The sequence below is a fragment of the Triticum aestivum genome, chromosome 4B (assembly GCF_018294505.1).
Source record: "Triticum aestivum cultivar Chinese Spring chromosome 4B, IWGSC CS RefSeq v2.1, whole genome shotgun sequence".
In the NCBI taxonomy this organism is placed as follows: Eukaryota; Viridiplantae; Streptophyta; class Magnoliopsida; order Poales; family Poaceae; genus Triticum; species Triticum aestivum.
Window position 1 is genome coordinate 652,132,815 of NC_057804.1, and position 27,870 is coordinate 652,160,684.

The 27,870-nt window shown below is 43.5% G+C and overlaps 1 protein-coding gene across 2 annotated transcripts; it reads left to right on the forward strand.

The window, feature by feature from the left end:
• The first annotated feature begins 7,557 nt into the window (after positions 1-7,557).
• LOC123093877 (mediator of RNA polymerase II transcription subunit 12) lies at positions 7,558-19,278 on the forward strand. 2 transcript variants are annotated; one of them, XM_044515941.1, is made up of 12 exons: positions 7,558-8,216; positions 9,453-9,512; positions 9,764-9,869; positions 9,960-10,031; positions 10,958-11,011; positions 11,129-11,236; positions 11,681-11,830; positions 11,916-12,248; positions 12,351-14,632; positions 15,146-17,716; positions 18,013-18,331; positions 18,462-19,278. In XM_044515941.1, the coding sequence occupies exons 1-12, from the start codon at positions 8,083-8,085 to the stop codon at positions 18,897-18,899; spliced, it is 6,627 nt and encodes a 2,208-aa protein (XP_044371876.1). In that variant the 5' UTR covers positions 7,558-8,082; the 3' UTR covers positions 18,900-19,278. The 2 variants fall into 2 exon arrangements, with proteins under 2 accessions (XP_044371876.1, XP_044371877.1); XM_044515942.1 differs by having other exon boundaries at positions 7,559-8,216; positions 10,912-11,011.
• Positions 19,279-27,870: the final 8,592 nt, after the last annotated feature.

Here is a 27,870-nt window from a genome sequence, read left to right on the forward strand (position 1 = left end):
ATGCAGGTGTGCCACGATGTTCAGATATTTTTTGCATTGTATTGCTTGCTGGAGCTTGCTTTCTTGGGCCATAGATGGATCTGGTTGGGCCGGTTGTTTGATGCGAATCCTTGGACGGATCGCTTGCCATATTGAGTGCGGCACCCTCTGTTGCTTTAGATCGATCATTGGGTCGTCTATCCGACCTGGTGGCTTCCTTGTTTTTCGACTATGGGGGCTTTATGGCCTCTTCATCGAATTCTGGTAGTATTTCCGCTTCGGGTAGCTCTTTGTGTGACGACTGTTGTCGTACTTTTGTGCAGTATTGAGTACTTTGCTCCATCTGATCCTGAGTGCATCTTTTGCTGTTTTGAGCCTCCGCTTCTGCTGTTTCAGGCTACGTGCAGTGGCGACGAGCCTTTGGTGGAGGTTCTGATGTTTCGACAATTTGTCCGGCGTGAGGTCGTCCGGACTATTATCTTTTCCGGGGTTTGGTTGTTTGGACGGTTGCTCAATGGCATGTCCGTCTTCCGTTGATTTGCCCTGCTCTATGGCTGGGTCTTTGTCGAGGTGGGGCTTTGCGTGGCGCCTACGTCGCCGCTTTGATTGTTTTTCGAGGGAACAATCCCTGTTTGCGCCCTTTCGATCCTCGTTGTTATCCCTTTTGGGTGTGCCCACCATGTATACATCGTATGATGAGGTGGCTTTCCAGTTCCCTATGGGTGCTGGTTCTTGGTCTTTTCCTTCATCGGCGTCCATACCGTCGATGTCTTCAGAGTCAAAGTCGAGCATGTCGGTTGAATCGTCGACAGTGGCTACAAAGTGGGTGGTGGGTGGGTTTTGAATTTCTTCGTTGTCCGTATCCCAACCCTGCTGACCATAGTCCGGCCAGGGCTCCCCTGACAAAGAGAGAGATTTTAGGGAGTTCAGGATATCACCAAAGGGCGAGTGCTGAAAGACGTCCGCGACGGTGAACTCCATGATCGGAGCCAAATCGGGTTCGATCGGAAGGGGTGCGGAAGATTCGGAGTCCGGAACGGAGTCCGGCACCTTGGAGTCACGGGCCTTGCAAAGGACTAGGCTGGTATTCGGCTCTATCACCGTAGAGATTGTGGCTCCTGGGGCAGCGTCCAACCGTCCGTCCCTGGTTAGTGCAGTTGGCTCCGAGCTACTGGTCGGAGCGGACTCCTGAGCGGCACTCTGGGAGCTGTCCGGCGGCAGAGCTAGATCATGCCCATCAAGACAGTGCGGTGCGCTCGGCCGTGGCTCGAATCCGTCGAAGATCAAGTCCCCGCGAATGTCGGCCATGTAGTTTAAGCTTCCAAACCTGACCTGATGGCTAGGGGCGTAGCTTTCGATCTGCTCCAGATGGCCAAACGGGTTGGCCCGTAGTGCAAAGCCGCCGAATACGAAGATCTGTCCGGGGAGAAAAGTCTCGCCCTGGACTGCGTCGTGGTTGATGATTGAAGAAGCCATCGGGCGTGAAGGCGATGACACAGAGGAACTCTCAATGAAAGCACCAATGTCGGTGTCAAAACCGGCGGATCTCGGGTAGGGGGTCCCGAACTGTGCGTCTAGGCGGATGGTAACAGGAGACAAGGGACACGATGTTTTTACCCAGGTTCGGGCCCTCTTGATGGAGGTAAAACCCTACGTCTTGCTTGATTAATATTGATGGTATGGGTATTACAAGAGTTGATCTACCACGAGATCAGAGAGGCTAAACCCTAGAAGCTAGCCTATGGTATGATTGTTCTTCGTCCTACGGACTAAAACTCTCCGGTTTATATAGGCACCGGAGAGGGCTAGGGTTACACAGAGTCAGTTACAATGGGAGGAGATCTTCATATCGTATCGCCAAGCTTGCCTTCCACGCCAAGGAAAGTCCCTATTCGGACATGGGACGGAGTCTTCAATCTTGTATCTTCATAGTCCGGGAGTCCGGCCAAAGGTCATAGTCCGGCCATCCAGACACCCCCTAATCCAGGACTCCCTCAGGGCCCACAAGCTCGTAGGGCGCACCCTGGGGGGTGGGCGCGCCCGTTGAGCTTGTGGCTCCTTGGTGGCCCCCCTCTGGTATAATTTTCCGCCAACATTTTTATATATTCCGTAAAAATTCTCTATAAATTTTCAGGTCAATCCGAGAACTTTGGTTTCTGCACAAAAACAACACCATGGCAATTCTGCTGAAAATATCATCAGTCCGGGTTAGTTTCATTCAAGTCATGCAAATAAGAGTCCAAAACAAGAGCAAAAGTGTTTGGGAAAGTAGATACGACGGAGACATATCAACGTATCATTTGGCAATGTAAGAATAACTCTTCTTTTGAAGATCATCATTGATTACTTTAAGAAGCTCATGCTCTTTCTCTAAATTTGGCTTCTCGAAGCATAGCTTCTCATGAGTTCTTAGAAGCTCTCTATGATCCTCTTGAATTATTTCATGAGCTAACTTAAGAGTGTTTAGTTATTTAGTTAAACGCTCAATCTCCTTCTTAGCATTGTCACACGTTTCATCTTGACTATCATGATTACTAGCAAGTTCATTATAGCTCACATCACTAGTTTCATCAACAAGCAAATCATCATCACCTAGCAAATCATTCTCATCACTATTGAAATCAAGATAATCGGGGTGTGATACCTTGGGGCCTTTAGCCATGAAGAACCTTCCAATTCCTTCATTTGGTGAATCAAATAGGTCATGGGAGTTGGAGGATACTAGAGCAAGTCCGGCAACACCTTCATCTTGACTATAGTCGGAGTGAGAGTAATAACTTCTCTCGGAGTTGTTGTCGGAGTCAGAGCCGGAAACCCATTCACCAACATGAGCTTGATGTCTTCTCCCAAAGTAGCTCTTGGTTGAATTGTATTTCCCTTACGATTCCTTGTTTCTTCGAGAGGGTCTTCGTTCATAACGATCATCTCTATTCCTCCTCTCTCTTTAAGGGTCATCTCTTCTACTCTTCCTTCTAGGTGAGTCTTCTCTTTTCTTGTGAGGTGTCGTACACACTCATTGGAGTACTATCCGTGTCTTCCAGAATTGTAGCAATTACGGTCATGACTTGATGATCTTTGCTCATATTGCCTTGAGTTGGAGAGTGGATTTTTGGAGCCCGGGTCTATTGGAGGATCTTATTTTAAGTACTTTACAAATCACATTTAAAGTTTCAAAAAATCCAAAAAAATTCTACACGATCATATGGATGTATATTACACATGTGTAAAGTTTGGTGATGAAATAAGTAAACAAGTGAGCTATACAAAAACGACAAAATGGGGATTTCCAAATAGTGAATAATGCATGCACTGTTCATCATTTCAGAATCACGATTTTGTCTTTTTAAGTAACTAACATGGTTACTTATTTCAGCTTCAAAATTTGGACATGTGCAATACACATCCATATAAACGTGTTGATTTGTTTTCAGAATTTTTTGAAACTCCAAGAAAGCATTTTGGCACTATTAGAAACACTCCAATGCACCCGTCCTCCAAAGTGACTTTTTGCTTGAGTTGGAGCTTCTCTCTTTGTTTCTATTCTTGTAGAGTTGTTGAAGTTCTTCACCATTAGGCTTAATTCCTCATTGGATACTAGCTTATCACTTGAAGTTGTAGGGGCATCACTTGAGGCTTTGTATGCACCACTTGACTCTCTTTGTGGAGCTCCTCCTTGTCCTTGAGTGACATCTCATGAGCAACAATTCTTCCAATGACTTCTGTGGGCTTGAGATCTTTGTAATTGGTCATCATTTGGATTAATGTGCACACAGTATCATATTTTCCATGCAAGGCTCTAAGGATCTTCTTGATGATGAATTTGTCGGTCATCTCTTCACTTCCTAAGCCGACAATCTCATTTGTAATGAGGGCAAGCCTAGAGTACATTTCGACAGCTCCTTCACCATCCTTCATCTTGAACCTGTCAAGTTGACTTTGAAGCACGTCCAACTTGGATTCCTTCACGGACTCAGTACCTTTGTGCATATCAACCAAACTACCCCAAATTTCTTTTGCATTCTCAAGGTGGCTAATCTTGTTGAACTCCTCAGGGCACAAACTATTGAAGAGAATGTCACATGCTTGAGAGTTGTATTGCAACATCTTCAATTCTTCCACGGTTGCTTCATGATCTGGTTCTTTACCATCCTCAAAGAATTCACCTTGCAAGCCAATACGAACCACAACCCAAATGGTGGGGTTATGACCAAGAATATGCATTTTCATCTTATGCTTCCAACTAGCAAAGTTTGTACCATCAAAATATGGACCTCTACGGTGGTAGTTTCCCTCACTAGATGCCATACTTCCTAGGTTGTGAAACCGATGCAATGGAGACCAAAGCTCTGATACCACTTGTAGGATCGAAAGTATGTCTAGAGGGTGGTGATTAGTCTACTTGACCAAATAAAATCTATCATTTTCCCAATTTTAGTTGTGGGCAGCTTTTAGCAATTCTAGCGAGTCTAGTATCACCCTACACATGCAATTCTAAGAGTATATCAGTGGAAAGTAAAAACACTAGACATGTAAGTAAAGGATGACTTTGGAGATTTCAAACGCAATGAAGACATGATGATTTTTGGCGTGGTTCCGACAGGTGGTGCTATCGTACGTCCACGTTGATGGAGACTTCAACCCATGTAGGGTAACAGTTGCGTGAGTCCATGAAGGGCTCCACCCACAAAGGTCCACAAAGAAGCAACCTTGTATATTCCACCATGGCTTACATCCACGAAGGACTAGCCTCACTCGGGTAGGTCTTCACGAAGTAGGTGATCTCATCGCCCTTACAAACTCCTTGGTTCAACTCCACATGATCTTGTAGGCTCCCAAGTGACACCTAACCAATCTAGGATACACCACTCTCCAAAAGGTAATAGATGTTGTGTTGGTAATGAACTCCTTGCTCTTGTGCTTCAAATGATAGTCTCCTCAACACTCAATCTCTTTATCTCTCACAGATTTGGCTTGGGTAGGAGAAGGATTGGAGTGCAAAGCAACTTGAAGAGGCTAGAAATCAATGTTCAGATGGTAGGAATGAAATCTCTTGATCTCAACACAGGAGTAGGTGGTTCTCTCTCAGAAAATGAATGGTGAAAGTTGTATTTCACTCTGATGCTCTCTTAGAGAATGAGTGGTGGTGGAGGGGTAATAGGCAGCACCAAAAATCCAACCGTTACAAGTCTTTCACCCAACGCAGTGGCACCGATATGATAATCTCGGTGAGACGACTAGTGCAAAAGACTTGAACATTAGGTTTTTTGGTGAGACAGATTATACCAACTCGGTGGGACCAAAGTGCATTGGCTAAGGCAAGACCTCATCTCGGTAATTCTGATCAGTTCATCTCGGTAATTCTGAATGAATCAACTTCATCATAGAAACTTGGTCAGGACATCTCGGTGGGATCGAGAACCATCTCGGTCAGACCGAATTGCTAGGGTTTTGGCTGTGGCAATGGAATGATCATCTTGGTGGGTCCAGAGTAGGTGATATCGGTGGGACTGAAATGAAGATTTAGGGTTTTGGACAGATGTGTTTTGGAGAAGGTGATTGAGGGTTTTTGGAGCAATATCACTAAGCGCTTGAGCAACAACCTCATCAACAATATCTCATCCCCTTTTAATAGTATTGGATTTCCTAAGGGACTCAATGTGTTCTTGGATCACTAAACCAAAAATGTAGAGTCTTGGGGCAGCCAAATTTTGTCCTTGACATTTTGAGGGGTCCACATACATTAGTCCTTGCCATGCCAATCATTGATCTTTTCTAAAATATATTCATCAATGTTCATCAGATCAATGACATGTATGTTGTTATTAATTACCAAAAACACCCGGGGATTAGTTGCACTTTCAGCGGCCTCGGGCGCGAGCCTTTTCATTTGTGTGGCCTCCTCTATGTCGAGATTCCTCCTCTTGACAGCCTCCTCCATGTCAAGCTTCTTCGTTTGGAGCTTCAAGTATATCTTCATTTGCTCCCCCATTCAGGAAAGATTGCATGAACTCTCTTCCAAAAGATAGATCATTTTTCCTCGGCACCAGGCTTGGGATCTTGGCCTATCTCCTTCCAACTCTCGCAAATCAACATGTCCTCTTCTTTTGTGTATGATCCGGTGTGAATGCTTTGCCTCCTCCTTTGTGCATTGGCTCTTTGGGTGAGCTCATCAATAAACAATGGCTCCTCCTCAATGTCGACACCCTCTTCTTCCCCCTCTTTGAAATAGTTGTCTTCATCTTCATGCCATGAGTTACCATGGTCATCGACCTCTTCTTCATGGACACCATAGTGGTCGGCACCATCTTGGCCACGGTCGTCTTAGCTTTGGGTCTTGTCGGGATGGTAGCCTTTGGCCCTCTGGGTGGAAGGCCTAGCCACGACCCTCGTAGATGACGTTCTCCATGAACGCGTTGTTGTCGGGGTCGTTGGCCGCGGTCGTCGGGATTGGCGTTTTGTCGAACAGGTTGCAGATGCCGAGAAGGTCGGCCATAAGAATCGAACGTGGCTGCTTCCTTTGCATCCCAGAGGACGACTGGCCGACGCCACTGTACGCAGGCGTGATGTTGAGGTCGATGACGACCATGGGACCGGGGTGGCCGGCGCAATCACGTTGCCGTCCGACGACGTGGAGAACCAGGTTGGAGCATGCTGCCGCGCTGAATGAATTATGGAGGAGCTCGACGACTGGTAATGCGGAGGGCGAATGGCCGATGAGCCTGTGCTCACCGCGGCCATGGCGGCGACGGAGAGAATGACCAGCGCGGGTCGGCTAAACCCTAGCACGAAGAGGGCGTGCGTCGTCACTGCATGCGTGGCCTTGGCGACGATGGCCTCATTTTCATCTACGACGGCCTTGTGCCCTGCGGCCGCGACCTCGAGGGCGAAGTCGGCAATGACTTTTTTCTCCGCCTGAACGGTCCGCCGGGCCCTCCTCTTGGCCGATTCTATGTCTAGCCGTGCGGTCTCCGCCGGCGTGAGCTCCGAGCGCGCTTTCTTCTTCTTCGTCGCGGGGCGGGCAATGGTGGCGGCCGGGTCGGCGGGTTTCTTCGGGGCGCCCGCCATGGAGGAGGGAGTGGAGGGGAGCGCGTGAGGTTTTTTGGGAATGAGAGGGAAAGTGGGAGCGTTGTGTCCCCAATGGGCGGGCCAGTGGAGGACAAGGGCGCGCGTCCTCGCGCGTTGTCCGTTTCGACCATTTCTCTCTTCCAACCACATGATGCCACAAGCCATCCGCAAGTGTAATCTGTAAAATCTATCCGTGAGTGTAGCATTATTGCTCACCGCACACGCCACTTTGCCCCGAAAGAGCTTACAACATGCATCCCATCTGATTGATAAAAAGGGTTGGCTCCACCACCACATACATACATATTCTCAAATTTACCAAAAACAGCTTAAGGCATCCAAGCATCACATACCCTTTGCCAAGATGCAAAGATGTTGCATTTTTGGGACATTAGAGATTCAGCTTCTCACCTTTTTGCCACCAAGAGCGCATCCATACATAGGACAAAGACTCTTGTCGAGACCAGATCCCTCTTCCTCTCCATCCATCATCGTCGTCGCAATCTAGAGAGAGAGAGAGTGACCAGTAGTAGAGATAGAGAGAGAGAGAAATCCATCGGAGGGGGAAGGAAGCAACGAGGGAGGGAGGAAGGAAAGGAGGCAGCTTTAAAAAAGAGTCAAACTCCGTCCGGCTCCCCCACTTTCTCTCTCTACATCGCCCAATCCCCCCGCACTAATCGCCGTCGCGTCACTGCCCCGTCCCCCCCTCCCCTCCGCGCTCGCTCCTGCTCCCCCTCCGCGCCGCTAGCCCGCCTAGGGTTCCGGCCGCCCGATTGGGAAACCCTAGCTCCTCCCCCTCCGGCGCCGGCCGGCGGCGCCTTTCTTCCCCTTTTCCGCAAAAATTCCCCGCGGATTCCCGACTTCCGGCCGCCAAAACCCTAGCTTTGGGGCCGGGATCGGGGAATCCGGGCGGCGCGCGCGCGGATCCCGCCCGAATCGGCGGGGAGGCGCCCTGATCCGCCCCTAGGGTTTCGCGGGGGACCCGGCCCATGTTCGCGGCGGCGGCAGCGGCATGCTGCTGCTGACTCGCTGGGCGAGATGCAGAGGTACGCGGGCGCCGGCAACAGCAACAGCTCTGGGTTTAGCGGCGGCCCCGCGTCGGCCGGCGGCAGGGACAGCTCCAGGCTCGATGTCTCGCCCTACGCCCCGCCCAATTACCCCCTGAACCCGAGGTAACGCGCCCCTGTTCTGCTCTGCCCGTGCAAATTTACTTGCTTAATCAAACCGGTATCGACAATCGCCTAGTGTTAGCGAGCCGGGGCGCGCCAATTAGTCTGTATTTAGTTGGTAGTAGTAGTCCCTCATGGATCAGTAATTACACAGTATAAGCTAAAAGGTATGGCGCCGTAGTAATGGCGTTTCGTTAGAGGCATTATCGCGTTCCGTTACTACGCCACGTGCACGCTCGAACTTCCGATAATGAACCCGCCGTATTGCTATACTTGGAATTTTCAGCGTATGGAAAGAAATGAATAGCTACCCTTTATATGAACTATTATTCTGTCACAACCTAGTAGTACTGTACAGCCGAAGCTATTTTAATTGAGCCAAATGCAAGCTAAGCCATCATATTTACTGTCATTTGTCTTTAAGATGGACTAGCTAGCTCATTTTTTGAATAACACTTAACAGTTTCGCCGAGCATCAGGTCATTATCATTGGTTATCTATGGCATTACATTATACTCCAATCTGTATTATTGAAAAAAAGGAACTGCAGACTCTGTTTGTTGCAAAATGGAGATTTTTGTTTTTCATTGGGGTGAAATAAACCACCAACCTTCACAGCTATTTTTCGAGAAAACGCAGAAGATTTGCGTTTCATTGTATTGAAAAGAGGGGGTTTGTTACAATCTTCCTAGGAGGCGAGTTACAGGGCAAGTACAAGGGCATTAGTGAACATCCTAGTTTTGGGGCAGGATGACGCGGAGGCCAAGGGATCCTGCTCTGGCCCAAAGAGCGGCCTCGGCCTTGATCGTGGCGATCAGGGAGGTGACCGAAGGGCGGTCTCTCTCGAAAACGCAGCCATTGCGAATCTTCACAGCTATTAACTCAAGGAATAAAAAATGCATCTTTTTCCCCCTAAAAAGGAGAGTCTTCGTCACTTTTATCATATACCATAAATTCGCAGTATCTAATATAACTACTACCTCCGTTCCAAAATAGATGACATTTTTGTTAGGCTAGTGGCTAGTTTAGCCTACCAAAAACGTCATATATTTTGGAACGGAGGTAGTAGAACATAGGGTTCTTGATGACTAGGAAAAAAATATGCTGGTGCCAAAATCAATTAATTGTTGCCATGTTTCCGGTGAAGTAAGTTGACACTATTATCCAAATCTGTCATTTGCATTTTCCTGTGCCAGTAGTAAATTGTGACCTGTGTTTCCTAATACTACTGTTTTTCAGGCGACAACAACAGCTTGCTCCGTACAGGCTAAAGTGTGACAGGGAACCACTTAATAACAAGTATGTATAAACTTCTGAACCAAAAGCACTTCACTGAAAGACCCAGAGTATGCTTATTAATTTGTTGTCCGCCCCACAGTGGTTGTATTTTGGTTACTTTCCTTGCCCTTAGTTGCGGCATTGACTCATTGTTTGCATATGTGAACACATTTCCATTGCTCTTTCCGGCAACAGATACTAGTTGTTTTGTCCTGTGACATGACTTCACTTAGTCTCACTCAGTAGTCCTCTTCGATATGGCTCTTTTGTAGGCTTGGACCACCTGAGTTCTATCCTCAAACACCAAACTGTCCTGAAGAGACCTTAACCAAAGAATATGTACAGTCTGGGTACAAGGAGACTGTTGAAGGAATTGAGGTGCGTTTGGGAATAAAAGCTTTGTAGGATGCATTAGGGATTTACTACATATCTATCGTTCTTGACTGTTTTCTTTGATGGACTTGATAGGAAGCAAGAGAGATCGTACTCAGTCATATCTCATACTTCTGCAAGCCAGATATCGTGGGAAAATGCAAGGAGGTAAGAAAATTCCGCCGTGGGAGTATCTTGTTTTGCCAGTATGTATAACTAATTACTGCTTAATTTTTTATAATATGATTTCAGTCATAACCACTTATGTTTCACCTTTCTGTAACCCAATCAGCACCTGGGTGTTGCAGATTTATTTACCTTCTGTACTGTACGAGTTTATACATAGATGATTTGATGATAGGTTGACTGTAAAACAGGAATTATCTTTTGCCCATCTGTTTTCTGTTTGTTTTAGTTCACTAGCCTGAAAAACAAATTGCTATTGTGGATTGTGGATGGTGTAATGGCTAGTTGATCTCTATCATGAATAATGAAATGCTTGTTAGCTCTAGCTGATCAGCCATGCATACATTATACATGATACATGTTTGATATCGTGGCTTGTTTGCTTCTGTTCTCTTTGGGTGCTGTGTGGAGACGGTAGCATCTAGCGCGCTGTCAGGGTTTGGGGTTCAACTTGGCTGGTTATGCGGAAAGCCAGGCTGGGATGTCTTCCTTTTATAGTTGAGTTGAATCGGAGGTTCTATTAAGTTTACCTTGTTGATCTGTAATGTTTCAAGAACGTGATTTCAATGTGAAACGCTCAGGGGAGGATTGTAGATGCATTATGTGATTGTTAGGGATTACTAGTTGCTAAACTTTTCTCGCTGATGGATAGCACGTGAAACCTTAAAAGCACACCTTTCATTTCTTTGTTACATTTATTTCTTTCCTTCTTTTTGTAGATGCATTATGTGGTTGTTAGGGATTACTAGTTGCTAAACTTTTCTCGCTGATGGATAGCACATGGAACCTTAAAAGCACACCTTTCATTTCTTTGTTACATTTATTTCTTTCCTTTTTTGTCCATTTTATGTATTGGATGGAGACTACGGCTACACTTCACACCTTCTGTCGTCCATTGTTTTCTGAAGGCACTAAAGAAACGGTTAAGGGCTATTAATGAATCTCGTGCTCAAAAGAGAAAGGTATCGCGTCATCGCTCTTGATTTGGCTAATTTGCTTCAATGTGGATGTCTGTCAAACTTGATATGTCTTATCTTCTGATATATCAAACAGACCAGTGACTTTTCCTGTTTTCATAGGCTGGCCAAGTTTATGGAGTTCCTCTTTCTGGATCACTGTTGATAAAACCTGGAGTTTATCCGGAGCAAAGACCATGTAATGAGGACTCCCGCAGAAAATGGGCTGAGGTTGGCCGAAATAACCTTCTGTTTATTATTAAAATTTCTTTTAAATAGGATGCTGGCAAAAGTTCTGCAATTTGTTATCTATTTCACCAAACACTTCATCTCACTCATCTCACTCATCTTTGCATGGTGGTTAGGTGTTTTTCTTTAGTTCAGTATTTGCATACCAGTTAATGATGAACTGTATTTCTTTTGCGGAGTTGCTTTGACTTCAAACCTTTATTACCGTTTGGCGATTATTATGTTGTTTGGCATAGACGGTATCTTTGTAGATCTCCCTTGCTGTATCTCATAAAATTTGCATCTAGAAAGGGTGTGAAGGCTAATAATAGGATGGGAATCTCGATTTGTGGTTTTTACTGGCACCGAGTTTACTTTTGTTACATTGCTGCTGCCATGGTTATGCTTAACTTACTTTTCTTGTTTTTGTGTACCATTACTCTGCAGGCCCTTGCCCAGCCAAACAAGCGACTGCGTTTGTTATCTGAGCACGTTCCTCATGGTTATCGTAGGAAATCACTTTTTGATGTTCTTACTCGATGCAATGTTCCATTACTAAGGGCAACATGGTTTGTGAAAGTTACATACCTAAATCAGGTTTGCAATTCTTCTGAGCTATCTCATGCTTCCTACCAACTGGCATATATTATATAATTGTAACTAAGTCCTGTTGTTGCCACAGGTTCGACCAACATCCAGCAGTATCTCAACTGGTGCTTCTGATAATCAACGATCTAACCAGTGGACAAAGGATGTTGTTGAATATTTGCAACAGCTTCTGGACGAATTTAATCTAAAAGAGGCACATCCGTCTTTTAAAGAACAGCCGTCCGCAGGGCTTATTTCTGGAGCAACTCAAGTAAAATTGAAACATGAAGCACCCTCAGGTGGAGACACTGAAGAGCCCTTGGTGCACTTCAAATGGTGGTATATGGTTCGTCTTGTCCAATGGCATCTCACAGAAGAATTGCTAGTTCCCTCGGTACTTATTGAATGGTTATGTTACCAACTTCAGGTAATTTATTGCATTGAAAGAGTGATTCGTCATATTCCATGATGTTTCAGTTCCCTTGACAGTATTTTTTCTCGTTAATGATTTGCTTCTACCCTCCACCAGGAGAGAGATTCAGTTGAGGCCTTGGAGCTTCTTTTGCCTATTGTACTGGGCTTGGTTGAGACCATCACTCTCTCACAAACATATGTGCGGATGTTCGTGGAAATTCTGGTCAGACGTCTGAGTGATGCTTCTGCTGTTGATAATCCGAAAAGGTCATCTATCTCTTCTGTTATAGCTGAGTTACTGCGATACATGGTACTTGCGGTGCCAGATACATTTGTTTCTTTGGACTGCTTTCCTCTTCCTTCATTTGTGGCCCCTGATGTATATGGTAGAGGTGCTTTGCTGAAGATTACTGGTGGTGGTGAAATGTCTAGTTCTAAGAGGCGGGATGTGTACCGGTATCTGTCCTGTGGTTATGCTGTCTGTTCAATTCAGAGACGAGCATCTGATCTGGCGACTCTTGCCAGTCCTAATGTTCATGCACGTGGTGCAGCTAAAGTGGTACAGGCTTTGGACAAGGCTCTTGTCACAGGAAATTTGACAATGGCGTATTCTTCACTCTTTAATGATCTATCTGATGCATTAATGGAAGAGAGGTGGATTAAAGAAGTCAGCCCTTGCTTGCAGTCTTCTCTAATGTGGATTGGGACTGTTGAGTTATCCCTAATCTGTTCCATATTTTTTCTTTGTGAATGGGCAACATGTGATTATCGTGATTGCCGTACATCTCCCAGTCAGAATGTAAAATTTACAGGAAGAAGAGATATATCTCAGATACATCTGGCGGTGTCTATCTTGAAAAGCAAAATGAGCGAGATGAATAAATTGTCTCGGTCTAAGAGTAGCAGTCGCATTGCAATGAATAATATCGGTAAAGGTTCTTCGCTGAATGATGCTTCAGTGGCTGCAACTAAAGTGGGTGATTCTTCTGGATTGAGAAGTAATGGAAAAAATGAGGAGGAGAAGAAGGAAAGGAAGGATATCTTTGAAAGTCCTGGTCCATTGCATGACATTATTGTGTGTTGGCTGGATCAACATGAGGTTAGCAGTGCTGCAGGTTTTAAACGTGTGGATGTTCTCATCATAGAGCTTATTCGCAGCGGTGTATTTTATCCTCAAGCTTATGTAAGGCAGCTAATTATTAGTGGAGTAACCGATAAGAATGGTACTCTGCTAGATACGGAAAGAAAAAGGAGGCACCACAGAATTTTAAAGCAGCTTCCTGGGTCATCTTTATTTGATATTCTCGAGGAAGATGTAGTTGCTGAAGAGCAACAATTGCATGAGGTGATGTCAACATATTCCAGTGAGCGACGCCTTGTGCTTTCTGAACTTTTGAGTGGTCAGTCATTTGATGCAAACAACAGGGCTGAGTATACTTCAAGTTCCTACCTCCGGATTCCATCAGGAGGTACTAATCTCGGTGGTGTGCCTGAACAAGTAGAAGATGTGAAAGTTCTGGTGTCGAGCCTGTTGTGTTTTATATATCCTCACTCGGCAGAATCAGAACAAAATGAAACTAAAATGAACTTTCAAGGATCGTCTACTTCAACACTGACACAAGTTGATACCGGAGAAGCAAAAAATGGCTGTGAGGATTGTATGAGGATTAATGGACAAAAGTTGGACGAGAGAACCTCTCCTTTCTTCCCATTGATTCAATCAGACGAGGAAGATGTTTGGTGGGTGAGGAAAGGGACAGAGCTACAGGAATCTTTTAAGGCTGAACCTGCACTGAAGTCTATTAAACAAACTTCTAGAGGTAGAGCTAAAGTGGTTCGCAAAACACAGAATCTCGCACAGCTTGCGACTGCTAAAATTGAAGGCAGTCAGGGGGAGGCATCTACAAGTCATCTTTGCGAGAGCAAGCTGAGCTGTCCTCACCATAAACCTAGCACTGATGGTGACAATGGCAAAGATGCTGATCACATGAGGATGGCAAATCTGGCTGAAGTTGGGAAGTCATTGAAGAAACTTAGATTGCTTGAAAGGCGCTCCATCTCTGTGTGGTTGTTGAAATCAGTAAGGCAACTTGTTGAAGGAAATGAAACGACAGCTTGCAAAGCTAGCAATTCCATAAGCTCCTTTTCCTCTCAGCCTGATGACAAAACTGCCTCCAAATGGAGGCTGGGCGATGAAGAACTGATGTCAATTCTCTATATACTGGACACATGCTGTGATTTAGCCTCTGCTACAAGGTTCCTTGTATGGTTGCTAGCAAAAATTCGGGGAGGAATGGGTACGCTTGGTCAAGTTGGGAGAAGTGCGGCACATATGAAGAACAGAGATAACCAAGTTTGTCAGGTCGGTGAGGCATTTGTGTTCTCATCCTTGCTTAGGTAAGTTTCTCCTAATGTTGATTCCATTAGTCTCAGTTTAAACAAACGTGAAGAAGGCAACATGGGAATAGAAGATAATGAAATTTTAGTCACTAATATTGAGGATAATGTATCATATTCTGTTTTGTTGTTTATGCATCTATCTGAAACGAAAACGTGGCCTAAATTGCGGTGATTTCACGTGTGTTTTGCCTTATCAAGTTCCATGGCATGAAGGTGTACTAGAAATGACCAATACTTGTGTGATGTCTGCAGTCTGTCCTCATATATCGATCACCATTTATCTATCAAAAGTAGACACCGTTTTGTTTTTATGTGCTGATATGCTCTACAATTTAGTAAGAATTACTTATGTGTCTGGTTTAATATGTAGACATGCTTAGTGTTTTTTTTAGAGTTCCTTGACTAGAGGGTAGCGAGAGAGATAGTCATCTGTGATGAACGGATGTTTCAACTTAGATATATACTGCTATATTGATTTTTTCTGATGGCTCCACTATGTAATCCTTACAGGTACGAGAACATACTTCTTGCAACTGATCTCTTGCCTGAAGTCCTCAATGCTTCAACGAACAGAAATTTTGTGTTAGGAACTGCAAGGCATCCTGCACCAGCAGCTTTTCCTTATACCCGGTATTTTTTGAGGAAATATAGGGATGTGGCTAGCGTGGTTAGGTGGGAGAAAAATTTTAGGACCACATGTGACCAGCGACTGCTAGCTGATCTTGATAATGGTCGGTCGATTGATGGTGATTTTGTTTCCTCTTCGGGAGTCTTAGGAGGTGAAGAGATTGATGATCAAGTTCGTCAAAAGCTTAACGGAAGGGGTTCAAGAATTATTCCAAATATGAAGGAGATAGTGCAGCGGCAAGCTGAAGATATTCAACGCAATTTGAAGGAAAAGAAAATTCCTGCAGCACCCAAGAGTCCCTCTTTTGAGAAGGAAGACAGTTATCAAATTGCACATGACACTGTTTTGGGCTTAGTAGAATGTATCAGGCAAAACGGAGGAGCAACTCCAGATGGAGACCCTTCAGCAGTTGCTTCTGCTGTTTCTGCAGTTGTTGTGAATGCCGGGCATGTCATAGCTAAACATTTGGATTTTGCAGGGGGTAACTATCATGGAGTTGCTTCTATTGGTAATTCATTAAGCTTTGTTCGGCACACTTTGCACATCCACATAAATTCTCTCTGCTTACTGAAAGAAGCTCTTGGGGATCGCTTCAGTCGGGTTTTTGAAGTAGCTCTGGCTGTTGAAGCTTCTTCAGCTGTTACAGCAGCTTTTGCTCCTCCTAAGGTCCAGCGCAATCAGTTTCAACCATCTTCTGAGACTCATGATGCCTATGGAAATCATACAAACGAACCTCTTAGTACCTCAGGGAAAGGCTTTGTTGGGAGGGCTGGAAAAGTAGCCGCTGCTATCTCTGCACTTGTTGTGGGTGCTGTTGTTCATGGAGCTGTGAGTCTTGAGCGGATGACTGCTGTCCTGAAAATAAAAGATGGCCTGGAAATTCAGCAGGTACTAAGAGGTTTGAGACCTAGCTCTAATGGTGCGTCCCGTTCTGCTGTAACCTTTAAGATGGATAATTCAATAGAGGTTTTGGTTCACTGGTTTAGGATTCTATTGGGGAACTGTAGAACCGTCTATGATGGGCTTATTGCAGACATTCTTGGCGAGTCCTATGTTCTTGCACTATCGAGATTGCAGCAGAAGCTTCCTTTGAGTGTGGTATTTCCTCCAGCATATTCAGTTTTTGCAATAGTACGTTGGAGGCAGTATATCCTTAGCCGAGAAGACATGCAAGTTTACCAGTCTATTGCAAATGCAATAAATGACATCACCAGGCATCAACCTTTTCGAGATATTTGCTTTCGTAATACACATCAGCTGTATGATCTTCTTGCTGCTGATGTTGGTGATTCGGAGTTTGCTGCAATGCTTGAAACACATTGCTCTGACAAGAATGTGAGGCAGCTATTCATGCCTCTCCGTGGCCGTCTTTTTCTGAATGCCCTTGTTGATTGTAAAACGCCAGCAGTTATTCAGGTGGATGGTTCGGAACCTGGTGAGGCAAAAGAGAATGAGTTAAAACTCCTCTCGGAGAGGCTTGTTCAGTCCCTAGATACCCTCCAACCTGCAAAGTTCCATTGGCAATGGGTTGAGTTGAGGCTTCTTTTAGATGAACAGGCTCTTGCAGAAAAACTTGATAAAGCTGAAAAAAGTAAGATACCCATGCCGATACTGATGACACTTGCAGACGGGCTTCGGAAGCTGTCCCCTAATTCTGAGAGCTTTACACTATCTGAAAGCGAGAAAGGGTTTACTGAAATCATCCTGTCGAGATTAGTTGCCAGACCTGATGCTGCTCCTCTCTACTCTGAAGTTGTCCACCTTCTTGGGAAGCTACAGGAGTCACTTGTCGTGGATGTCAAGTGGATCCTTCAAGGGCAAGATGCTGTTCTGGGACGCAAGTCCACAAGACAGCAGCTTCTTACTATTGCTACACGAAGAGGTGTTCCAATAAAGGCACAGGTTTGGAAACCATGGGGATGGTCCAGCTTGCTCACTGATGTAATGGCTAACAGAAGTGCCAAGAGGAAATTGGAAGCCGCTCCGATCGAGGAAGGAGAAGTTGTGGATGACCCTGCCGATGCCAAAAGGCCAAGCAAAAGTACCCCAAGTAATATCGATAGAAGCGTTGAAGCCACCAGATCTAATATAAATAAATATGTAACTGAGAAGGCCTTTGCTGAATTAATGTTGCCATGCATCGACAGGAGTTCGCCTGAATTTCGCAGTATATTTGCTGGTGAATTAATCAAACAGATGGGAACTGTCAGTGAACACATCAAAGCAATATCACGAAATGGTGCCAAACATGTTGGTTTAGTTCCTTCAGGAAATGATGTTTCATCGAACAAATCCAGTGGTCGTAAAGGAATTCGAGGTGGAAGTCCAAATATTGGCAGGCGAGTCACGGTTGGTAATGATCCAACTCCTCCTTCAGCATCTGCTCTGCAGGCAATAGTGTGGCTGCGCCTCCAATTTATCATCAGGCTGCTTCAAGTAATCCTGGCAGATAGGTGAGGATCGAAAAACAGTATAGTTTTGTTTGAAGTTAATTTTGCTCGGAGATTTCCTTGATATTAGTTTGTCAAATGATTAACATCTCTATTAAAAAACATCATTGCTTAGTTTTAAATTCTTAGTGTGATGTGTATTTCATGTACTAGATCACTAGCATGTTTAGGTAGTGTGAAACATCCCTATTCTTTTGGTACTTTAGGGCATTGCTGTCCCAAAAGTGCAACTTGTGACTGTTTCTTTTCCTATACTAATGACTAATCTTGTATTTTCATGTTCGTACTAAAAACTCTAGGGGCATGAGGCATACACTTGCTCCTGCGATACTAAGCCTGCTTGCGGCACGCATAATCTATGAAGATGCAGATTCGCCCCTTCCTCCTGCCAGTTTGATTGCCTCGAGACGGGAAGTGGACTCTTTGCTGGAACCTCCCATGGATGTCCTGCTTGATCGCCCAAGCGAGAGTCTTTTCGAGAGGCTTTTATGTGTTTTCCATGCGCTGCTTGGCAATTGCAAACCAAGTTGGATGAAGTCGAAGCCAGTTTCCAAGCCAACCGTCAGAGCCTCACGAGATATCCCTGCATTTGATAATGAAGCGGCTGTGGCCTTGCAGGTCAGTTCAGTGCTTGAATCGATAACCGCTGTTACTACATGCTTTCTTGTTGCGTCATGTGCTATATATAATAATGCCTTGTTTCCTTCATCATATGCCACAAGTGGTTAATATGCACTTCCTTTTGCAGTCTGCGTTGGACCATATGGAGTTGCCTGGAGCAATCAGGCGAAGGATCCAGGCGGCGATGCCGATTCTCCCAGCAGCTCGGCACCCTAGTATACAATGCCAGCCTCCCCAGCTGTCCCTGGCTGCACTGTCACCACTCCAGAGCACTCCATCTACATCAGGTCCTCAACAGAAAAGCACTTCTCACAGTTGGGTTCCCACCAACATCTCAGGCAGAAGCAAGGCGGTGTTGCCTCCCCAAGACCCCGAGATGGAGGTAGACCCCTGGACCTTGCTTGAGGACGGCACCAGCTGCCCCTCCACATCATCAGGAAGCAACAGCGCCAGCGGCATCGCCCCCGACCACTCCAACCTGAAGGCGTGCAGCTGGCTCAAGGGCGCGGTCAGGGTGCGGAGGACGGAGCTGACATACATCGGGTCTCTGGACGACGACAGCTGACGCACAGCCATGCCGGACCAAACTCTTCTCCGGTGTACAAGAGGGTGGAAACCGCCGCCTTATGTGGCGGCCCCCGTGTAGAATACCGACCGACCGACCGACCTTGCCCCTGTTTTGTTGCTAGGGCGCCTCGCAGGAGCGACGGTGTACATAGTGGGGGACATTAGTCCGCTCCGCGAGCAGCGGGCCCTGTCTGTGTAGCTTAATTAATTATCCAGGTTTAGGAGGGATGATGATGTTGGTGATGCACCTTAGCTGATTCGCCGGAAAGGCTCATATATTCTTTGGTCTGGTTGTGGTGCAAGTTGCTCTGCTGCTGCTGCTGCTGCTTTTAACTGAGATGGTTTGACCTGTTGATATATGATTGTTGGCTGTGAAACGTTTGGTTGGTGCCAAGTTGGTGGATCTCTACTGTTTGTCGAATACTGGATGTTCCATTTTCAGGATCCTCTTGCATTTCGTGATCGAATTTTGATCGTCGATTCGACCAATAGTACATGAGTTGCGTGGCGTAAATACAAATTATACCATTGAAAACTTCTTTTCAGATATGGTATAGTTTTTCTCTTGTAGCGCATAATCCAAGCTTTGCTGGTTAAACATGTTGATCAGACTTGAACCTTGGAATACGTGTGTGCAATATTTGTTTTCGGAAAGAAGAGGGCATCAAGGCCATTGCAAGGTAATGGATTTCTTTCAGTGTGTTCATTCTTGTTTCATGGGGATAAACTCTGAAATTTCCCGAAAGGATTGAAAACCTCTCTAAAATTTAAGGACGCACGTACACGGCCGTCTGGCTAGGGCCGAGGAAAATACAAATGAATCCAAGACGAGGACGAGCATCCACACGATACCTATTTGACTTATGTTCCGCTGTTCACAAGTTTTCTTTTGTGATTTTGCCTTGATAGATAGTTAAAAGAAACAGCCTTGCTAAATCTTAGTCGATTGAGACTTGGTCAAGTCTTAGACGATGCTATATCCGTGAGATTCTGCGTAAAGATCTGTATAGTTTTTTTTTTACTTTTTACTTTTTCTTTCTTGCATGTCACGTCACTTGACCGAGTCTTGGTTAAATTTCAATCGACTTGACTGAGACCTAGCCACATCCTTAAAAAATGCTACTCCCTTTGTTCACTTTTGTAAAACCTTGAAGACATTTAAGACAATGTGCAAAACAACCTATCTCGAGTTGTGTGAAACGACTTACAAAAGGGAACGGAGGGAGTAGATGAAAAAGCCTTGCTTTGCAGAAATTGTGATGCCTGGCCACCGTGCCGTACCAATGTGATAAATCGTTTATATGTACATTTCGACAAGGGTTGTCCAAATAATGTGAGAGAAGATATTAAAGATCTTTTTGTACATAGTGAATCTCTTGACTAACAAAATACCTTGGAATGCGGTGGTGGGATATTCTGGAAATATTTCAAGGACCAAGTTAGGCTGGTCATAGTGGGAAGTAACTTAGACTAGTAACATGCACATGTTACTAGTCTATGTTACTATCTCTATAGTGCATAGTATTATAAATTAGTATCATATGCGGTCTTATTTATTGCCACACATGACACATAGTAGCATCAATTATGTTACGGTATCTATCTATGTTACTATAACCACCTCTTTTTTCTTTAATTGTCTGCCACATAAGCATGTTTACAAGTCCCAAGTGCATGATACTACTTATGTTACCGCCACTATGGTTAGCCTTAGGGGCTGGGTGCAAGGCTGGATGGAGCAGACGTTATCCACTAGAAAATACCTTGGAATGCTCGTTAAACGAGTCACCTAGGAAATACCGACATATTTTGTGCCCTTCTTGAAGGCACTGTGCGGCATTTGCTAATGCCTTAACCCGGGGCTATTGGTAGGGTAGCAAATGAGGATACACAAGACGTGTTGGGTCTCGTGTGTCCATAATACAATTGACCCATGTTAAGCACTACAAGTTTAAGTTGTCACGCGTATTGAACAAACTTTTGCATGAAAAAGAGAACTTTGTCCTTTACACGCATCCATTCAATGCTCTGCTCTTGAGAATGACATGCTACTTGACACCTGTAACTTGTGGATTCTTATCGACATGGTGAACTTTATTGGCGCCACCATATCAACTTCATTAACTAGTCCCAGTTTACCAATCGATACAAGCGGAATCCCAAATACCCACCTGCCACACATGTGTCCAATCAAGTCACGTCCACGACTCATGTTTGTGTCTGATCACCGTCCTCTTCGTCCCGGCATTCTGAAATTTCTCAAAGGATTGAAAATCTCCAAAATTTCTAGATGCACATACGTGGCCATCCTACTTGGAGATGCATAGCAACAAGGGGAAGAGTATGTCTACATACCCTCGTAGATCGTAAGCGGAAGCGTTTGACAACGCAGTCGATGTAGTCGAACTTCTTCTAGCTTCGACCGATCAAGTATCGAACATATGACACCTTCGGGTTGTGCCGTATCTTCAGTATTGTCACCGTTAATGCGGCGACGTCCCTTGCCTTCTTGATCCAGCAAGACATCGAGGTAGTAGATGAGTTCCGTCAGCACGATGGCATGGTGACGGTGATGGTGAAGTGATCCTCGCAGGGCTTCGCCTAAGCACTACGAAAATATGACCAGGGTGTAAACGGTGGAGGGGGCACCGCACACGGCTAGGCAATTGCCTGGTGTGTGCTAGGGGCACCCCCCACATATATATAGGTGGGAGGGGGAGGGGAGAGGCTAGGAGGCGCCCCAAGTAGTACCGAATCCTACTTGGGCTCCTCCCAAGCGGCCCCCTGCCATATATATCGGAGGGGGGAGGAAAGAGGAGGAGGGGGAAGGAAGGGAGAATCATATTCCCTTTCTTTCCTTTCCTCCTTCCCAACTCCTTCTCCACCTTGGCCAGCCCATATGGGGGGCGCACTGATACGTCTCTAACGTATCTATAACTTTTTATTGTTCCATGCTATTATATTATCTGTTTTGGATGTTTTATATGCATTAATATGCTATTTTATATTATTTTTGGGACTAACCTATTAACCTAGAGCCCAGTGTCAGTTTCTGTTTTTTTGCCTGTTTTAGAGTTTCGCAGAAAAGGAATACCAAACAGAGTCCAAACTGAATAAAACTTTCGTGATGATCTTTCTTGGACCAGAAGCAAACCAAGAGACTTGAAGATGAAGTCGGAGGAGCCATGAGGCGGCCACAAGGGTGGAGGGCGCGCCCCTGCCTTGTGGGCCCCTCGTGGGTCTCCTGACCTAATTCTTTTGCCCATATATACTCTTATACCCCAAAACCATCAGGGGGAGCCACGAAAACACTTTCCCACCGCCGCAACCTTTTGTACCCGTGAGATCCCATCTAGGGACCTTTTTCGGCATCTTGCCGAAGGGGGATTCGATCATGGAGGGCTTCTACATCAACACCATTGCCCTTCCGATGAAGCATGAGTAGTTTACCACAGACCTACGGGTCCATAGCTAGTAGCTAGATGGCTTCTTCTCTCTCTTTGATTCTCAATACCATGTTCTCCTCGATGTTCTTGGAGATCTATTCGATGTAATACTCTTTTGCGGTGTGTTTGCCGAGATCTGATGAATTGTGGATTTATGATCAGATTATCTATGAATATTATTTGAATTTTCTCTGAATTCTTGTATGCATGATTTGATATCTTTGTAAGTCTCTTCGAATTATCTGTTTAGTTTGGCCTACTAGATTGGTTTTTCTTGCAATGGTAGAAGTGCTTAGATTTGGGTTCAATCCTGCGGTGTCCTTTCCTAGTGACAGTAGGGGCAGCAAGGCACGTATTGTATTGTTGCCATCAAGGATAAAAATGTGAGGTTTTCATCATATTGCTTGAGTTAATTCCTATACATCATGTCATCTTACTTAATGTGTTACTCCGTTCTTTATGAACTTAATACTCTAGATACATGCTGGATAGCGGTCGATGTGTGGAGTAATAGTAGTACATATGCAGAATCGTTTCGGTCTATTTGACACGGACGTGATGCCAATGTTCATGATCATTGCCTTAGGTATCATCATAATTATGCGCTATTCTATCAATTGCTCAGTAGTAATTTGTTCACCCACCGTATTATTTGCTATCTTGAGAGAAGCCACTAGTGAAACCTATGGCCCCCGGGTCTCTTCTCCATCATATTAGTTCTCTTTTCCATCATATTAGTTCTCTTTTCCATCATATAAGTTCTACTTTCCATCTTATTAGTTTTTGATCTACTATTTTGCAATCTTTTACTTTCCTATCTATAAACCAAAAATACCAAAAATAGTTACTCTACCGTTTATCTATCTCTATCAGATCTCACTTTTGCAAGTAACCATGAAGGATTGACAACCCCTTTATCGCATTCGGTGCAAGTTTGTTTGATTGTTTGTGCAGGTATTCAGTGACTTGTGCATTATCTCCTACTGGATTGATACCTTGGTTCTCAAACTGAGGGAAATACTTACTCTACTTTGCTGCATCACCATTTCCTCTTCAAGGGAAAAACCAACGCAAGCTCAAGAGGTAGCACGAAGAATTTCTAGCGCCGTTGCCTGGGAGATCTACGCCAAGTCAAGCCATAACAAGTACCCATCATAAACTCTCATCTCTTGCATTACATTATTCGCCATTCATCTCTTGTTTTCCGATCCCCCACTTCTAAAACGATTTTCAAAAAGATTTTCCTTTTCTTCGCCCCTCTTCCGTTCGTCTTCTTCGCTTGCTTTTTTGTGTGCTCGTGTGTTGGATTGCTTGCTTTGTCATGATGGCTCAAGATAATACCAAATTGTGTGACTTTTCCAACACCAACAACAATGATTTTATTAGTACTCCGATTGCTCCCACTACTAATGCTGAATCTTGTGAAATTAATGCCGCTTTGCTGAATCTTGTTATGAAAGATCAATTTTCTGGCCTTCCTAGTGAAGATGCCGCATCCCATCTAAACAACTTCGTTGATTTGTGTGATATGCAAAAGAAGAAAGATGTGGATAATGATATTGTTAAATGAAGCTATTTCCGTTTTCGCTTAGAGATCGTGCTAAAACTTGGTTTTCATCTTTGCCTAAAAATAGTATTGATTCGTGGAACAAGTGTAAAGATGCTTTCATCTCTAAGTATTTTCCTCCCGCTAAGATCATCTCCCTTAGGAACAATATTATGAATTTTAAGCAACTTGATCATGAACATGTTGCACAATCTTGGGAGAGGATGAAATTGATGATTCAAAATTGCCCTACTCATGGTTTGAACTTGTAGATGATTATACAAATATTTTATGCCAGATTGAATTTTGCTTCTAGAAATCTTTTAGATTCGACCGCGGGAGGCACTTTTATGGAAATTACTTTAGGAGAGGCCTCTAAACTCCTAGATAATATTATGGCTAATTATTCTCAATGGAACACCGTAAGATCCACTAGTAAAAAAGTGCATGTGGTTGAAGAGATTATTGTTTTGAGTGGAAAGATGGATGAACCTATGAAATTATTTGCTAGTAAGAGTGCTTCTTTTGATCCTAATGATATGCCTTTGTCCTCTTTGATTGAGAATAATAATGAATCTATGGACGTGAATTTTGTTGGTAGGAACAATTTTGGTAATAACGCGTATAGAGGTAATTTTAATCCTAGGCTGTTTCCTAGTAATTCCTCTAATAATTATGGTAATTCCTACAACAATTCTTTTGGCAATTTTAATAAGATGCCCTCTTATTTTGATATTAGTGTTAAAGAATTTATGAGTTCGCAAAAGAATTTCAATGCTTTGATTTAAGAAAAATTTCTCAAGATTGATGATTTGGCTAGGAACGTGGATAGAATTTCTCTTGATGTTGATTCTTTGAAACTTAGATCTATTCCACCTAAGCATGATATCAATGAGTCTCTCAAAGCTATGAGAATTTCCATTGACGAGTGCAAAGAAAGAACCGCTAAGATGCATGCTAAAAAAGATCGGTTTATAAAAGCGAGTTCTTCTAGTTTTCATGAGAATAATGATGAAGATCTAAAAGTGATTGATGTGACTCCTATTGAATCTTTGTTTTCCAATATAAATCTTGATAAAGATGGGGCTGCAGATGAGTCAACTTTAGTTAAAAGGCGTCCCAATGATTTAGAGTTTTTAGATCTAGATGCAAAAATTGATTAAAGGGGGATTGGAGAGGTCAAGACTTTAAGTAGCAATGAACCCACTCTTTTGGATTTCAAGGAATTTAGTTATGATATTTTTTCTTTAATAAATTGCATTTCCTTGTTGCAATCCATGTTGAATTCTCCTCATGCTTATAATCAAAACAAAGCTTTTACTAAACATGTTATTGATGCTATGATGCAATCTTTTGAAGAAAAGCTTGAATTGGAGGTTTCTATCCCTAGAAAACTTTATGATGAGTGCCATGCTTTGTGTGATTTGTGTGCTAGCATTTCCACGATTCCAAAAACTTTATGTGATGTGTTAGGTTTCCGTGAATTTGATGATTGTTCTTCAAATTTGCATCTTGCGGATTCCACTATTAAGAAACCTATGGGAATGATTAATGATGTTCTTATTTATTGCAAATAGGAATTATGTGCCCATAGATTTCATTGTTCTTGATATAGATTGCAATCCTACATGTCCTATTATTCTTGGTAGACCTTTCCTTAGAATGATTGGTGCAATTATTGATATGAAAGAAGGAAACATTAGATTCCAATTTCCGTTAAGGAAGGGCATGGAACACTTCCTTAGAAATAAAATTAAATTGCCGTATGAATCTATTATGAGAGCCACTTATGGATTGCATACCAAAGATGACAATACCTCGTGTTTTATGCCTAGATAAGGGCATTAAACGACAGCGCTTGTTGGGAGGCAACCTAATTTTATTTTTGTTCTTTGCTTTTTGTTCCTGTTTAGTAATAAATAATTCATCTAGCCTTTGGTTAGATGTGGTTTTGTGTTTAGTTAGTGTTTGTGCCAAGTTAAACCTTTAGGATAGCTTACGGTGATAGTTGTGTTGATCCTGCTGAAAAATAGAAACTTTTGCGCCCAGTAAATAATTTTCAGAATTTTATTGAAACGTGCTTTTGATCTTATTCTTTTTGCACTGGATTGGTGCACAAATTGCTCAGGTTGTCCTAATTTTTCAGAATTTTTGGAGTTACATAAGTATTCGAGAGTTACAGATTGCTACAGACTGTTCTATTTTTGACAGGTTCTGTTTTCTATATGTTGTTTGCTTATTTTGATGGATCTATGGGTAGTATCGGGGGTATGAACCATGGAAAAGTTGGAATATAGTAGATATTACACCAATATAAATAAATAATGAGTTCACAACAATACCATAAACTGGTGATTTTTTTTTCTTATACTAACGGAGCTTATGAGATTTTCTGTTGAGTTTTGTGTTGTGAAGTTTTCAAGTTTTGGGTAAGGATTTGATGGACTATGGAATAAGGAGTGGGAAGAGCCTAAGCTTAGGGATACCCAAGGCACCCCAAGGTAATATTCAAGGAAACCAAAAGCCTAAGATTGGGGATGCCAAGAAAGGCATCCCCTCTTTTGTCTTCGTCTTTCAGTAACTTTACTTGAGGCTATATTTTTATTCACCACATGATATGTGTTTTGCTTGGAGTGTCTTGTATGATTTAAGTGTTTGACTTTTAGTTTCCCACAATCATCCTTTATGTACAAACCTTTTGAGAGGGACATGCATGAATCGTGATTTATTAGAATACTCTATGTGCTTCACTTATATCTTTTGAGCTAGGCAATTTTGTTCTAGTGCTTCACTTATATCTTTTTAGAGCAAGCCGGTGGTTTTATTTTATAGAAATTATTGAACTCTAATGCTTCACTTATATTATTTTGAGAGTCTTTAAACAGCATGGTAATTTTCTTTGGTTATAAATTTAGTCCTAATATGATAGGCATCCAAGAGGGATATAATAAAAACTTTCATATAAAGTGCATTGAATACTATGAGAAGTTTGATTCTTTATGAAGGAAATATGCCCTATAGGCAATAATAAAGTTATTATTTATTTCCTTATTTCATGATAAATGTTTATTATTCATGCTAGAGTTGTATTAACCGGAAATTTAGTACATGTGTGAATACATAGATAAAACATATTGTCCCTAGTATGCCTCTACTTGACTAGCTCGTTTATCAAAGATGGTTATGTTTCCTAACCATAGACATGTGTTGTCATTTGATGAACGGGATCACATCATTAGGAGAATGATGTGATGGACATGACCCATATGTTAGCTTAGCATTATGATCGTGTCAGTTTCATTGCTACTGCTTTCTTCATGAATTATACAAGTTTCTCAGACTATGAGATTATGCAACTCCCGAATACCGGAGGAACACTTTGTGTGCTACCAAAGTCACAACGTAAAAGGGTGATTATAAAGGTGCTCTACAGGTGTCTCCGAAGGTGTTTGTTGGGTTGGCATAGATCGAGATTAGGATTTGTCACTCCGTGTTTCGGAGAGGTATCTCTGGGCCCTCTCGGTAATACTCATGACTATAAGCCTTGCAAGCATTGTGACTAATGAGTTAGGAAAACGAGTAAAGAGACTTGCCGGTAATGAGATTGAACTAGGTATTGAGATACCGACGATCAAATCTCGGGCAAGTAACATACCGACGACAAAGGGAACAATGTTTGTTGTTATGCGGTTTGACTGATAAAGATCTTCGTAGAATATGTAGGAACCAATATGAGCATCCAGGTTCCGCTATTGGTTATTGACCCAAGACGTGTCTCGGTCATGTCTACGTAGTTCTCGAACCCGTAGGGTCCGCACGCTTAACGTTCTATGACGATTGGTATTATGAGTTTATGTGTTTTGATGTACCGAAGGTAGTTTGGAGTTCCAGATGTGTTCACGGACATGACAAGGAATCTCGAAATGGTCGAGACATAAATATTAATATATTGGACGACTATGTTTGGACATCGGAAT

Bases quoted from the DNA above. Each gene is read 5' to 3' on its own strand.
- LOC123093877 (XM_044515941.1), top strand. From the start codon at position 8,083: ATGCAGAGGTACGCGGGCGCCGGCAACAGCAACAGCTCTGGGTTTAGC. The intron at 11,237-11,680 runs GTTGGCCGAAAT...ATTACTCTGCAG, and splicing joins CCCGCAGAAAATGGGCTGAG to GCCCTTGCCCAGCCAAACAA. The intron at 14,633-15,145 runs GTAAGTTTCTCC...TAATCCTTACAG, and splicing joins GTGTTCTCATCCTTGCTTAG to GTACGAGAACATACTTCTTG.